Source organism: Lissotriton vulgaris, chromosome 11, assembly GCF_964263255.1.
Source record: "Lissotriton vulgaris chromosome 11, aLisVul1.2, whole genome shotgun sequence".
NCBI lineage: Eukaryota > Metazoa > Chordata > Amphibia > Caudata > Salamandridae > Lissotriton > Lissotriton vulgaris.
Genome location: NC_141699.1, coordinates 89,761,508 through 89,776,928, shown reverse-complemented (window position 1 = coordinate 89,776,928; position 15,421 = coordinate 89,761,508). Strand labels below are relative to the sequence as shown.

Sequence of the window (15,421 nt, the reverse complement as noted above, 5' to 3'; positions counted from 1 at the left end):
AGAGAATGAAAACTGTTGAGGAGGGGAGAGGATGTAGCCTTACGGCTAGAGCGGTCGACCTCGCAGCTGGGGAACCGCTTTCGAGTCTCAGCACCGACGCTCAACATCCTGTGATTCTGGGCAAATCACTTAATCTCCCCGTGCCTAACAAAAATGAATGTGTCCTTCTGTAACGAAACTGGTGCTATTTAAAGCGCTCTGATGCCCGATGTCTCGGGTCTAGTTCGCGCTATATAAAACTCGAAAAAAAAAGAAAATGAGTTTGTTAGAGGTTCCAGACAGCAATGTTTATTCCTGTCCTCAATGAAAAGAGAGGGCTCAACTGTCACTTCACTGTGTGAACCCCTCTTTAATATGCCTGGAAACCCGGAATTGATTTGATTGATTTGATTTGATTTTCCATCTTGTAAAGCGCAGTGTATGCCCAAGGGCGTCTTGGCGCTAGGACTACCTAGAAGCTAAAATTGCACTGATTTAATTTTATCTAAACTTATTAGTTTTTAAACAGTCAGGTTTTCAGCAGACTTTTGAACAACATCAAGGAGGTACTATTTTTAATCTCCAAGTGAAGGGAGTTCCATACCTTAGCAGTTGCCACAATAAAACGCCTCCCCCCCAGCGTAGCTGCTTATTCCTCGGGACTACCAGTCAATGTGCCTGTGCTGATCTTAGATTTCTGGAAGGAGAGTATTTCCTGAGGTGTGTTCTCAGATAAAGAGGCCCTTTCCCCTGTAATGCCTTAATTGCCAGACACTGAGCCTTAAATACAATTCTCTTTCCCACTGGCAACCACTGGAGATTCCCTCAATCGATTTGTTACTGGTTCCTATTTAGGGATATCCAGAATCAATCTTGCAGCTGCATTCTGAATCCGTTGGAGTATAAGTAGGAGCTGTGCTAGAGTCCCACGTATAGGGCGTTTCTGTAGTCCAATCGAGATATGGCCAATGCAGTGACCACGTTTTTAAAGTATCCACAGGGATAAACGGGTGGATCTTCCAAACAATTTTTAAGATGCCCCAGATGGTGGAGGTAAGCTTGTTAATTTGACCTTCAAATGTCAATCTTTGATCAAATATTACCCCCAGGTTTCTAACCTTTGTGACTGGTACTGGGCAGTCGCCCAGATCAATCGGCCACCACCCTTTGAAATGTCATTTCAAAGGGTCTATCTCTGCCAGTTTAAGCCGCGAGGCGGAACAGAATAGATAAAGAAAAGACACTGAGAAAGTACAATGAAAATAAAAGCAGAGGGGGAACCGAGTCACATGAAATAAGAAAAGGAAAAATCAAGAGCATGTCACTTGAGACGCGTGATGTACCGAACAGAAAGGAACGGCGAATACAATACCAACGGCAGGGCCGGCTCTCGCACTGGTGGCTCCCGGTGCGGCAATCACTTCTGGCGCCCCCACGTCCCATGACTGCCTTCTCGGATTCTCTCACTGCCACCTGCAAAAGTGCCCCTCATCTCTCCTATCATAAAATATTGGTCAGCACAGAGCCCCCAGGAGGTCACAGCGCCCCCCTCCTCCACAGGTCAGCGCCCAGTGCGGCCGCACCAGCCGCACTGCCCTAAAGCGACAAATGGCATGGAGGGCCGTGTAAAGAACAGGAAGAATGAGGTCTGCACACACAACACATAGAGCCTCAAGCTCTGACAAGCACAAACACACACAACCGCATACTGGCACATATGCATACATACAATCATACACACATGCACAAAAATGCTCATGTATGCACACACACGCAAAAACACACACAAAAAACCCTTTCTTTTCCTAGGGGCGGAGCGAGCCCCTCACCTAAAGTGAACCTGGCCCTGGAAAGCGAGAGTTCAAACAGCACTCTGCAGGCATCCGCGCGTCTCAACACGCTGCGATTTGTTTCATGAAGGAGGCCAGCTTCTCGAAGATGCCGTTTTGTGTAGAACGGATCTGTGTGTGGGCTTCGGCCGGCAACCCACGAGGGTTATTTAGAAGCAAAAAGGCTAGGATCGGATTTTTGAGTTTCTGAAATGAGTGAGATTGACGGTCTTAACTCGAGGTTCACCGTCCCATACAGCACTTATCACTTCACGGTCAGGAGGCGCTACATGTGAGGTGCTGCAGAGGGTACTAGCTGCACAACTAAAGACCGCAGTTTAAAGTGCACTTTGCCACCAGCCGCTGGCCACCCACCTCTGTCTCTGCCCTCTATCCCCACCCAGCCACGGGTCAGGGTTGGATGTAATGTGGAAGGCGCTTTAGAGTCAGTGAATTTTATATCAAATGGACCAACCATTCTCCACTAGTGAGAAAATATGTTGGGGGTAAATTTGCTTTGTGAGGCCCCCTGACATATGAAAGACGAGCCATAACACAGGCAGGCTTTGAGGCAGGCATTTATGACCCGGCTGACGATGCATGCACAGCAATCAGGACGTTCTGGGTAAAATAGACCGGCTACTCAATTAATTAAGCTTCCATCAACATGGTCCGGTCCAGGCGTCTGCATGTGAAAGTCTATTGAGGTTGGACATCCAAACGGCCATGCAATGTGAGCCCAAAGTATTGTGCGCAATCCACCATGTGTATGAGAAGGGGACACTGTCGCATGGTGCCTCTTTGTGCAAACCTCGAACTGCAATGTGCTGGACGGGAAGGGGCCCCTTGAATGCCTTTGAGAAGAAGACTCCGCCAGGCCAGATTTAATACCGCCAAGGCTGGGTGACTGACTGTTGCTACTCCTGGTGCAGGAGGAGGTGCTCAGTTGAACACAGCGTCGTCGAGAGAAGTTTCAATGGCAGTACCTCACACACGAGAAACAACATCGCGTAATAACCAGCCCACGCTGATGTTAAGCGTAAAAGCCATTTATTAGGACCAGGTTGCACAACTATTACATAACCAATAACATCAAATAACCAATAACAAACCTCCCAACATCAACCTTTTCATCCACTCACTCCCTTCACACCACTCTGAACTCACCTCTTATTCCACACCATGACCCGTTCAGTTCTTCATCCACTTCTTAACTTCTCTTCTACCATTCTCCCCTGTATCACCTGGCATTACACTCATGCCTACAGGCCCCCCATCATTCACTCTCCCCCCCTGAGGGAAGGGTTCGCCCATCTGTGACTCCCCCACCCCTCCCATGTACCGCTAAACCCTGCAACATTTCCTAAACTGGCACGCTCAGCATACCCGGCTCCTGAACCCTAGTAAACTGTAGGGTGGGCTGGTGGCCTTTTCTTAACCTAACCCTCCCGATGGTGCCAGAATGCAGGAAGAGGAAGTCGCCTTCCTCCCCTGCATTCTTATACCCTACCCCAAACCCCACCCCTTGATCCCAGCCAGGCCCTCCTGCGGGGAAGACTAGTCTGCGGCTTTGCTTCCCCCGGGGCCCACCATAGAGCAGTCTCTCCAGTTACAAAATGGCGGCAGTCGGGCTTGCACAAACACTGATTTCACGAACATGAAAGACTTTGGGACATATTTACAAAGAAGTGACGGAGGGCTGCGTTAGCCTTCTTGGCTTAATGCCACGCTCCACTGCTTCTGAAACGCAGGGCTGCACCGTATTTACAACAATATGGTGCAGCCCTGCATTTCCCCCTGCACTGGCGCTAATTTGAACTGCCTAGCGCCAACGTAGACACCCTTACACCATAGTGCAAGGGTGCCTGCGTTGTGAGGAATAATTGTGTAGGTGCAGGAAGGTGTCCCTTCCTGCACATAAACAATCTTAAATGGCGATTTGTAACTTCTATGTGTGCTGTGTTGTGCAGTTGCAACTTGTCATTTATAAAATGATGGTTTATGTCAAGGAAGGGACACCTTCCCGTATATAAACAATCATGCATGGTGTTCTGTTGTTTCATGTGTGCTGCACAATGCAACACACATGAAAGCAGCAAAAACAAGGGGAAATAACACATTTCTCCTCATTGTGCCCTCTTAAGACCAGGTTTGCCACTTTTGTAAATATGGGGCAACTGCAAAATCAATGGGTGTTGCAGCACAACGCCCACTGCAATACCCATTGCCCACCCTGTGAGAGGGGACCTTATTTACAAGGCAGCATTAAGTCACATTAAGTGGCTTAATGCTGTCTTGTAAATAGGGCAAAATCTGTATTCCCACTGCAACATAAAAAAAAATGATGTTCTGGTGGTGATAGGGGCTTGTAAATATGCCGCTTTGTCTTTAAGTTAACATTTAATCTCAGTCTGTCTGAGATAAAATGTTAACTTGAAGTAAAATTCTTAAATGTGCGTGAATTTCAATATTTACACCACTACCATTCCGACTGCCGCCATTTTGTAACCAGTATACTATGTGTAAAACACACCAAGTAATAGGTCAAGTGAAGTGATTTTTAAACATCGGTGTCAGACTCGGGAAGACTTCAGGCAGTGTCACGCGCAAACACAAGTTCAGGGAGTTAAGCACGTTATACACTCCCAGTCTCACACACAAATAAATAATAGGCCCTGGCGGGTGATGTGAAACATTTATTTTAAACATGGCCGTCCAAATCGGACTCGGGAAAGTTTCAGGGTCACAAACGTAGTCAGAGTAAGAGTCCAAGCACCTTTCACAAGAGACTAATGATGAACACTCATACATATTTTTTCAGAAATATGCGGCACATACTTTCAAACAGGAAACAAACCTCCTCTGCAAATAAATGTACTCCCTCAAGAGTCATAGGCAACCCTACTGGCTAAAACACAAACGAAAAAATGTCAAAACAGATGCAAATGTATTCCAAGTCAGTGCAGATGCTTAGTCACTCTGCTGTGACCCCCCCCCCCCCCCCCCACGCCCGGCTCCCCAACTGTGCAGGGGGAGAGGCATCTCTAGACTTTAGTGCGCATGTCAGAATGGCCACCGAAAGTCAACCGGCCAACCTGACATGCACACTGCGAGTACAGTGCAACAATCGCATTGCATAGCATTCACGGCTACTAGTAGCACTACTAGTGCCTGCTGATGTTAATGTTAAGCCCCACCCCCATATGCTCTACCACGTAACCGCACGCTCCTGCTGCAACCAGGCCCGCCGCGGCTGTAAAAAGATGCTGTGGCCTGAAACAAAAATGTAAAAAACGTTTCACATTTTAAAAAGGGGCTAATAGGGGTGCAGTATAGAGGTTCAGGGGGGCACTCTGTGGGTTTGGGGGCAACAATTAATAGGGGGGCAACGCCTGACGTCCAAATAGAAAAACCGCCACTGAATTGCCTCTTCAGAACCACAGGACGCCATATTCACCAAAATAGATATCACTTAGGGAGTGTGTGGAAACAGATCCTTCTAAAAGCTATCCTTTTGCCAGGAGCTTTAAAAAAGACGCTTTGTACAGGTCGTTCCATTATTTTAGAGTAATATTCTTGATTACATAATGGAGAGGCAAATTATCAACATTTTTATAAGTGTGAAGGTTCCTGTTCCGCTTTTGTGTGCCCACATGTAACAAGCACAGGAACACCACATTCACTTCTAGACTCATGACAAACAGAAGCAGCGGAAGCCTCTATTAAAGTATGCCCAGGGCGAAGAGCGAATATGCCACTGCAAAATCATTGGCAGGATTTTATTCATCACCCTGGATTTTTAAAATCTATTTTAAAAAAACAAGTCAGACTATTATCCAAGGAAGATGACATGAAGGAACTTGAGTCTTCCAGTATTAATATTAGGATATTAGCTAGCTCCTACCATGATCGATTGAGGCAGCCATACCTTGATTGAATAAGACAATTTTAAAGTGAATCTTATCAGTGAGACTTATGGTATTGCCGATAAAAGATATCAACACTTGCTGGAAAACATTAGAGGCGGTTACTACTTGTAGATTGTGTCACCAGTATGAGGAAACCATGGTTCACTTGGTTTGGATATGTCACTGTTTGAATAACGCACTTTGCACTTTATTGAAACCTCTGTTTTTAAAATATGGCACACGTACTTGCACAGATGACATTAAACTTTTTTTCAATTTGGAGATCCCAATGGAACTGGCCAGATTAGCGAAATTTGCACACCAGGTGAAAGAACTTTTTTACGATTTTAATATATGGCTTATATCTCTTTTATCTGTTGCGCATTGCTTAAGTGTTATGACTATTAGATCTGTCTTCTTCATATATTAGTCATGATTATTAGATCTGTTAATTATGTATTACTGAGATTGAAGAAAGTGTGTGGGCGGAGATATTTTCGTCTGATTTCTTTGTAACAATTTTTTTTTAATTGATACAATAAACGTATTCATTCGTTCATTCATTCATACATTCATTCATTCATTCAATGCAAAATCTGTCTTTGTTGTGGTAAGAAGGGAAAAACAGACCAGAAGTGGAAGCGAGACAATGTGGATAGAGAAGAGCATGTAGGCACAGACGCTGACGTGTAGAGGTAGAAAGGGGAGAAAAGCAAGGCTGGTAGTGGCAGTGACGGGAGGAGCAAGGTTGCCATGTAGGTCTGCACAGGAGTGAAAAGAGGTATGATGAATGGGGTACACAAGCAGGCGAGGGCGCGGATAGCTCTGCAGTGAGACGCGAGGGTTCCAGACTTACTTGTAGGTTAGGTCCGTCTTCTCCCAGCGCCCCCCTGAAAGTACAAAGCGTTTCTGGCGATTCCGGCCAATCTGGCCATCTGGTTGCACCGGGAAGTCCGGCACGCCGCAGCGGGGTGGGTTCCAGTGTGTCGACTGCTGGTTGTCGGGACCAGGAGACAAGGACTGCGCAGACGAGAGATGCTCTTTGCTGTTGTCAAAAGCGAAGAGCCAGGGGTGTTGCTCCTTCCAGCTCTGGGACTTCTGCACCCAGCCCTAGGATCACAGAAAGAACCCCGAATTAGATCGCCAATCACGATTGCATGTCGCTACCCTACATATAGAGTTAATGCTATCACTTTCATGCACATATATTGCCATTTATGGACATTGTAAACACAAGGTACCCTGATGTAATGATCATAAGTTTACCGACCTCAGAAGAGGACAATGCACAGCTGGCCTTAAAAGATGTGGCCTCCGTGTCACTGCAGATGTCATAAATGACGCATTGCGCTCGCTTTAGTTCTAAGCAATGTCGCTTATTGTTAAGGAACAGCCAATGCTACTTTCCTAAGCACTTTGGATGGAAGCTGCGTTCTGTGATCATGAACAACCACAGTGAAATCTCACGCCAGGCTCCCCCGCAACCTATTCAATTTTTAAAAGTGGTTTGATCTATGGCGTGCCAATCACTTGTGAACATCAGCAGTTTGCCATAAATGTAATGAATGCGAAACCATCTGTAGGCACCCTGGGCAGATGTGGTAGATACAACAATGGGGTTTGTCAAAGTCAGACCCTGAATTCATGCACACTTTGCTGAACGAATGGTCTTTAAGTACCTATACATCAATTGCATAATACTCGTTTATGTCTGCTTGCATCATCAGTACATGAGTTATGATGATGTGTTTGATTCGCTTCAGTCGCCTCGCCAGCTCAAATATTGATAACAGTCGTCCACTTTAGCTTACTCAAGCACAGATTATCTGACTTTGTGAAATATCCTTTAATATAGTGTTCCATACATTGACTGAAATATGCTCAAAATAACAATATCAGTGATAACTGCACTTGAAAGTTGATTCCGAGCTGGCTCCATGCGGCACATGCTGAGGTCGAAGGGCCTGTTGGTCTCGTGTTGCATCCGTGCCAAGCGCCATGCCAGGTTTTCGCGAAGGGCGCGTGCATTCAAGTCCTGGGTCTGGCCCGGAGCATCAGTTCTGTCTCTTCTGTAAATAATCCCATGTGGCTAATAGATGCTGCCCAGCCTTTTCTCCTCTAAGAATGGGTTGGACGTTAAGCTGCAGATGTAGAGAATCCCTCTCCCCTTTTGGGCTCCGCCCTCTCTGACCTCTGTGCCATTAGAGTCCTCCTCTGTCTACTCTCATTCTCACTGGGCCAGGAGTCCAGACTGCCAGTCCAGCGTGAATCTATCAGTTCCAGGGCCAAACTGACTGCGGGACATGTGGGCGCCGTGGCCTTCCCTCGGTGGTCAGCACAGTGATGGCTGCACTCAGGCTTTGCTGCACTGCCTGGCAGAGCACTGAACATGCTTAGCTAATCTATGCAAAAAGGTGGGATTTAATGTGCACCTTTTAAAGCTTTTTCTAAAATGTGAGACCCTCAACACAGGTCTCCAGTCAGCAAAAGACTGCTTGCTCCCTCTGTCACCAGCACCGAGCTGTGTGCGGCTGGTTTGAACAGTGTTGCCAGGGCTGGGTTTCCTTCCCAGTCTGGCGCTGAATAGTTATCACTTGCTTTGTTGGGTTTCACTTTCTGTTCAGCATCTCTGTCACCTTCAGTGAGTCCAGGCTTTCTGGCAACATCAGTGTCTGTTCTGTATCCTGTGATATCACTTTTCATATTCTGTTTGGGCCTGTGGCTCAGCATGGCAAGTGCTACGCACTTTAAAGCCAAGGCAAAGGCCTGTTTAAGGTGCCTACTAGTTTGTGCTCTCGGATTTGTTCTCACTCCACAGATGTAACTTCTCTACTAGGGATGTATTCTTGACCCTCCATTCTGCAGGTCTCCCATATGCAGTGGGAATGTTTTCTTCGAGGGGTCCCTGGCCAGGCCGTCCTGCACCTGCCCTCGGAGCAGAGAATTTCAGCTTTTGTGTGAAGTGTTATAAAGTTATACGAATGCAATGTTGGTCACATCAAATATCAGGAGGCCTGTTGGGTCTTGAAATATCTGCCATCGCGATCAAGTCTGCCCTGGCTGTGGTCCAGTTGGAAGATTTGGACCGCAGGGAAATCAGCCAATGTAAATAATGCCTCTGCTTGACTCGACAATATATATGTGCATTTCTATGACGCGTGTTCCCCCTGCACTAAGGGCAGATGCGTTGTTACCTAAATGAATGGGACACATTGTATTGACCTTGGGAGAATGAAGGTCGTACTGGCCTTACGAGGGTTAGACCTGTGACCTGGGTGTAAATACAGATCCCCCTGATGGATACACTAGTCCAAAGAGTCTTCAAATCTAGCATATGCCTGACTCTTCTCCAGACCTACCGGCCTTTCAGTGGTGCCAGCCTGTTGGAAAATCATTGTGCATGCCCACTGGCCACCCCACCACTGCCCTCTTCCCCTAGCCTTGCAATGGCACCTTGGCGCTCAGAAAGGAGCTGAGGTCCCATCCCACTGTGACTCCCCTCTCTGTGGCCTCTGTGCATCCCTCTGTTACACTCTCTACCCGCACCCTGTCGGCACGAGCCACTCATACTGTTTGGGATATTCTCTTCTCCTTGTGTGGGCGCTAAACGCGGATTCACACATTTATTACTACAGTGCAAAGGTCAAATCACGTCATCCCCACAGCAGAGGTCAGATGGATCCTACTGAAGTCAAGCTATCCATCGTAGCTGCCTGCACTATGGGCCTATGCAATGAGACTGCTCTGAGCCTGCCTGCATGCCTGTGTGCATGCCTAATGCACAGGAAGAGCAGCATGGCATAGACCACACCTGCAGATCCAGGGGTAATGTGCGATATATTACCTTGAGGGAAGCCGAGGGCAGCATGGCCCACTCGAGGCTTCAGTTCTCGTGAGTCCTGGCCCCGTCCACACTCAGCAATGGTAATACATGGCGTTATACACTCTTTCGGACCGGCTATGTTATTGCCGCATGATGCAGCACCCCTTGCGAACAGCACTTATTTAGCTATTCCTGTCTGTTTCTACCGCTGCATATTTCTACCGGCTTCTATTGGATCAAAGATCGACAAGCAACGTTTTCCACTACCCTGGTGACCTCTGAACGATAACTGTCTTGCTTTACATTGGCATGTGCTGTCCAGTACTCAGTACCTGCACGTCTTTAATTTGAAAGGGAGAGGAGTACCTGCACTTCTCAGCAGTGGTGCAATGCCTATAATGGTAGAGTACCAGCACTTCTCAGCAGTGGTGCAATACTTATATTGGTAGAGTACCAGCACTTCTCAGCAGTGGTGCAATACATAAAATGGTAGAGTACCTGCACTTCTCAGCAGTGGTGCAATACCTATAATGTTAGAGTACCTGCACTTCTCAGCAGTGGTGCAATACATATAATGGTAAAGTACCAGCACTTTTCAGCAGTGGTGCAATACATATAATGGTAAAGTACCAGCACTTTTCAGCAGTGGTGCAATACCTATATTGGTGGAGTACCAGCACTTTTCAGCAGTGGTGCAATACCTATATTGGTAGAGTACCAGCACTTCTCAGCAGTGGTGCAATACCTATATTGGTAGAGTACCTGCACTTCTCAGGAGTGGTGCAATACCTATAATGGTAGAGTACCTGCACTTCTCAGCAGTGGTGCAATACCTATAATGTTAGAGTACCTGCACTTCTCAGCAGTGGTGCAATACATATAATGGTAAAGTACCAGCACTTTTCAGCAGTGGTGCAATACCTATATTGGTAGAGTACCAGCACTTTTCAGCAGTGGTGCAATACCTATATTGGTAGAGTACCAGCACTTCTCAGCAGTGGTGCAATACCTATAATGGTAGAGTACCTGCACTTCTCAGGAGTGGTGCAATACCTATAATGGTAGAGTACCTGCACTTCTCAGCAGTGGTGCAATACCTATAATGTTAGAGTACCTGCACTTCTCAGCAGTGGTGCAATACATATAATGGTAAAGTACCAGCACTTTTCAGCAGTGGTGCAATACCTATATTGGTAGAGTACCAGCACTTTTCAGCAGTGGTGCAATACCTATATTGGTAGAGTACCAGCACTTCTCAGCAGTGGTGCAATACCTATAATGGTAGAGTATCAGCACTTCACAAGAGGAAACAGCAACTCTAAACAGTGAGTACCTGCACTTCTATATTTCCATTTAAAGTACTGGATGAGAGCAACAGTGGCATGTCCAGCAGGGTGGACGTGTCATCTCTTAAAGAACCAAGGCTTTCTGCGTGTTTTTATTTTAATGAATATACAGCACACACCAGCAGTAGTTTACTTCTTACCACCTACATGACTCCTTTAGAACTACTGGTTTTTTTCCTAGTATGTGTAGTATTCTCTACCAACAGCCCAGTAGGCATGTTTCTTGGAAAGGGTATTACTACAGTGCAAAGGTCAAATTCCATTGTATTGCCAGAGTAAATCATAACGGACTCCCAGAAAGCCCCGCAGATTCCATTCTTGAAACACTTTACAAAAGAAAACTAATTGGGGTGTGGAGGGAAGGGGTTTTCCATGGAGAAACAAAAAAAAGATATCGGCGCAAATTAGTTGTATATCTCACTGCAGAAATGTGCACCTCTACATCTTTTTAATTTCCATGTGAGCACTCCTGGGAAACGTCAACAATGGTAGCTTCCCAAGACCACACCTAACATTCCTCAAATGCCATGAAAGTTGTAAATTCGCTCAAAATATAGATATAAATCCACGTGATAAAAGGCGCAGCTTTCATTCTGGGAGTTTTTGAATCACTGGTAGAGTCTATCTTCAGTAGTGCTTTGTAGAGTGCGTCGGCGCTATATAAATGCATACTGCACATGTCCCGGTGGGCCCTGCCTCCAGGGTCTCTCGGTGAGGGTCTCAACCCCTCGCCCCCACAGCAGCGGGGCAGCGTGCACCTGCCCCGGGCGCCAAGCCTGCCGGGGCCCAGCTGTGCTTATTATGCCAGCCGGGAGGGTGTGACAGGAAGTGTGTTTACAAGAGTGAAGTAACCAAAGAAAGGAAGTGGCAGCATTCCTACACCCCCCTTAACCCCCACCTGCTCCCCTTACACCTGCAATCGGAGAACAAGACGCCCAGGCTGGCCGCCAGCTGCACCCCCTCCTGGCTGCAACAAGGGGCGTGCTCCCTGCGGCTTCGGGTCCGGGAGGGGCTGACAAGAAGGAAAGAGCCCCCGCACCCCCAGGCTGCGGAAAGAGTAGGGGGCCTTCTGGAGAGCTCTGCGGCTGGACTGGGGAGGGTGGGCTGGAGCGGGGGGAAGTTCAGCTGCAGCCCTCTAATAAAATGTTAGGGAGCCCCCCGTGTATGTGTGAGCAAATACCGCGTGCATAGAGTGACGTTCACACGGTACCTTCCTGGTGTGCTGAGGGTTTCGGATATTTACAGGGTACCAATACCAAACCCTTTTCGCCGCCATGTGGGACATGTTTTGTTGCGTTTCACTGTGCGTGCATGTTTTAGCAAACACGTGGCCGCTTCTCCCAGGTTTGAAGTGAAGGTCTCACGAGGTGTTGCCGCTCAATGTCCTTTCCAAGGACCTTTGATGGTCCCATGTCCAGTGCTTGTTGGGACTTGTAGTTCCAGCTTTGCCCCCTGAAACAAGATAGAGGTCAGAGGCGCAACTAGAGCCACATTTCGGGGGGGGGGGGGGGGGGGGGGCTGAGAAAAAATGTCAGGGGGGGGCTGAAACTTTAGGCAGAGTGGAGCTGCAGGGGCTCTTAGAAGGGGCGAAACAACAACAAAGCCTCATGGTCTTTTAAAGACCTGTGAAGTGCTCGGGTGCGGCTGTGTGTGTACCCGGGAAGCTGTCTCATCCCGGGCTGCCACACACAATGGGGGGGGGGGGGGGGGGGGGGGGGGGGTGAAGCCCTTTGAGTCCAATGGTTGTGCGCGCCTGATAGTGGTGCAGGGGTGCTTCAGCACTCCTAAAATAAACATGCTGGCGTACAGTAGGTGAATGAGCCATAACCCCTGTCCCCACCTCCTCTTCAACCTAGGAAGCAACAAGATCCGCCGGCAGCTCACTGTCATTCTCAACACATCCATCGCCACAGCCACCTTTCCCTACGCATGGAAACACGCAGAGACCAGACCTCTCTGAAAGAAACCCTCCACAGACCCCAGCGATCTCCAGAACTGCGCCCCATCTTTGCTCTTCCATTCCCCCGCCCAAAAAAAAATCCTGGAGAAGGCCATCAAACGACAGCTTACCAAACACCTGGAGAGAAACAACTTGCTAGATGCCTCCCAATTGGGTTTCGGGCCAACCCCAGCACCAATACTGCCCTGATTACCACCACGGATGACAACCGCACCCTACTCGACAGAGGAGAATCGCTGCCCTGATCCTCCTCGACCTCTCCCGCAGACTTCAACATCATACCTCACCACACACTCATCAAAAGACTGCATCAGATTGGAATCAAGGGAGACACACTCAGATGGATTGTATCATTCCTCATAGGACGCACGCAGAGACTCTGCTGACCCCCCTTCACCTCTGAACTCACAAGCACCACCTGAGGCGTCCTCAAAGGCTCATCCCTTAGCCCCATCCTCTTCAACAGGTACACAACGCATCTAGACGACATAATCAGAACCCACAATATCAACATCATATCCTATGCCGCGACACATGGCTCATCCTCTCGCTCTCAGCAGATCCCTCCACCACCAAGACCAGCTTCCACAACTGCATGAAGTACAACGTAGCCTGTATGATGGACAACTGTACGAAGCTCAACACAGAAAAGACCGAAGTGCTGATCTTTGGCAGCCACGCCTCCCTCTGGAATGACACCTGGTGGAATGCTGAACTCGTACCCACCCCAGACCAAAAGACCACACCTGCAACCTCAGCATCATCCTAGATTGCAAATTCATCACCTTGAAATGACAGATCCACAGTCTCCTCTGCCTGCTTCCTCACTCTGCATACTCCGAAGAATCATCAAATGGCTTCCCATAAACACGAGAAAGTCATGCAAGCCCTTATCACCATCCATCTGGACTACAGCAACACACTGTATGCAGGAAGAACCACTGAACTCATGAGAAGGCTCCAGACAATACAGAATTCAGCAGCCAGACTAATCCTCAACTTGCCCAAATGGACCCACATCACCCACGACCTGAGGACCTCCACTGGCCCCCCTCCAGAAAAGATGCCAATTCAAACTACCGACACACACCTACAATGCCCTCCACAACCAAGGACCAGCATACATGAACCACCCCCTGAACTTCCACCAACCATCCAGAAACCCTCGCTCCGCCTTCCTCGCTCTTGCACAGACACCACGCAGCCGAGGACGCTCCTTCTCCCACCTCACCACCAAGTCCTCGGACGCCCTCCCTCGCCATCTCCGAACATCACCCTCGCTGACAGACTTCAAAAAGAGACTCAAGACCTGGACCTTCGCCTAGCCCAGCAACCCAGAGCCCGAATACCCTCGTGGGTGATAAGCAACGTTCTACAAGTACTGATTGATTGATTTATAACAAGCCTTTACATTTTGTTTCTCTCTTGTTACACTTGCTGTGAGCTCAAAGACAGGGCACTTGTCCGGCAAGGTCTTCTGACAAAACTGCTGATAATTCTTTTAACCTGTAGATTGGTGTTTACTCTTCTTCCTCTGCAGAGTCAGAGGATTTTGTAAAGTTAACTATCTTACAATTTTTTGGGGCAAAAGGAGATTGTGAAAGAAAAGGCTGTAGGATGTCAGTTTTTTCTCTACAACACAAACTGTACAAATATTGGCAGTTAAGAAATCACAATTTCCTTCTGCAATTCTAGAGTACGATGGAAACAAATTTACTGGGATCAAAACAATTCAAGACACCTAACCTGGTGATTTGCAAATAACACAAATTTGCTGAGCCATGATTTCCACACATTATTGTTTATATGCTATACAGTTTTGTCAGTAAAACTGCATGTCAGTGAAAATTCTGTTGCGATTTCGGAATAAAATGTGCGTTCTGTAAATGACAGTACGGTGCCACACCATTAGTAATATATTTGTGACTGTGTCCTCCAAAATGCACAACTGGCACATACCACACCCTTCCCACTCTCCTGCAGAAGTGGCGTGGCTCATTTGCTACACTTGTTCTCTGTGTGATGCTTCAGTGATGTAACATTGACGGCAGCACCCCCACTCCACAAATTGTTGTAGCACTCCTGTCCAGGAAAATGAGTCACTGGTGCCCCGCCTCCTGGCCTCCAGTCACTGCTGCTCCGCCTCCTTGCCTCCAGTCACTGGAGCTCCGCCTCCTTGCCTCCAGTCACTGCTGCTCCGCCTCCTTGCCTCCAGTCACTGGAGCTCCGCCTCCTTGCCTCCAGTCACTGCTGCTCCGCCTCCTGGCCTCCAGTCACTGGTGCTCCGCCTCCTTGCATCCAGTCACTGGTGCTCCGCCTCCTTGCATCCAGTCACTGGTGCTCCGCCTCCTTGCCTCCAGTCACTGCTGCTCCGCCTCCTTGCCTCCAGTCACTGCTGCTCTGCCTCCTTGCATCCAGTCACTGGTGCTCCGCCTCCTTGCCTCCAGTCACTGCTGCTCCGCCTCCTGGCCTCCAGTCACTGCTGCTCCGCTTCCTTGCCTCCAGTCACTGCTGCTCCGCCTCCTTGCCTCCAGTCACTGCTGCTCTGCCTCCTTGCCTCCAGTCACTGCTGCTCC

General features: G+C 48.2%; 1 protein-coding gene across 1 annotated transcript in view; it reads right to left on the bottom strand.

The window, feature by feature from the left end:
* The window catches only part of MMP11 (matrix metallopeptidase 11), a 176,215-nt gene that overhangs the window by 61,497 nt on the left and 99,297 nt on the right, over window positions 1-15,421 (bottom strand). Inside the window, exon 2 of the mRNA XM_086942745.1 lies at window positions 6,573-6,826. Within this exon, the coding sequence (XP_086798871.1) occupies window positions 6,573-6,826 (254 nt within the window). The remainder of the gene's footprint in view (window positions 1-6,572; window positions 6,827-15,421) is intronic.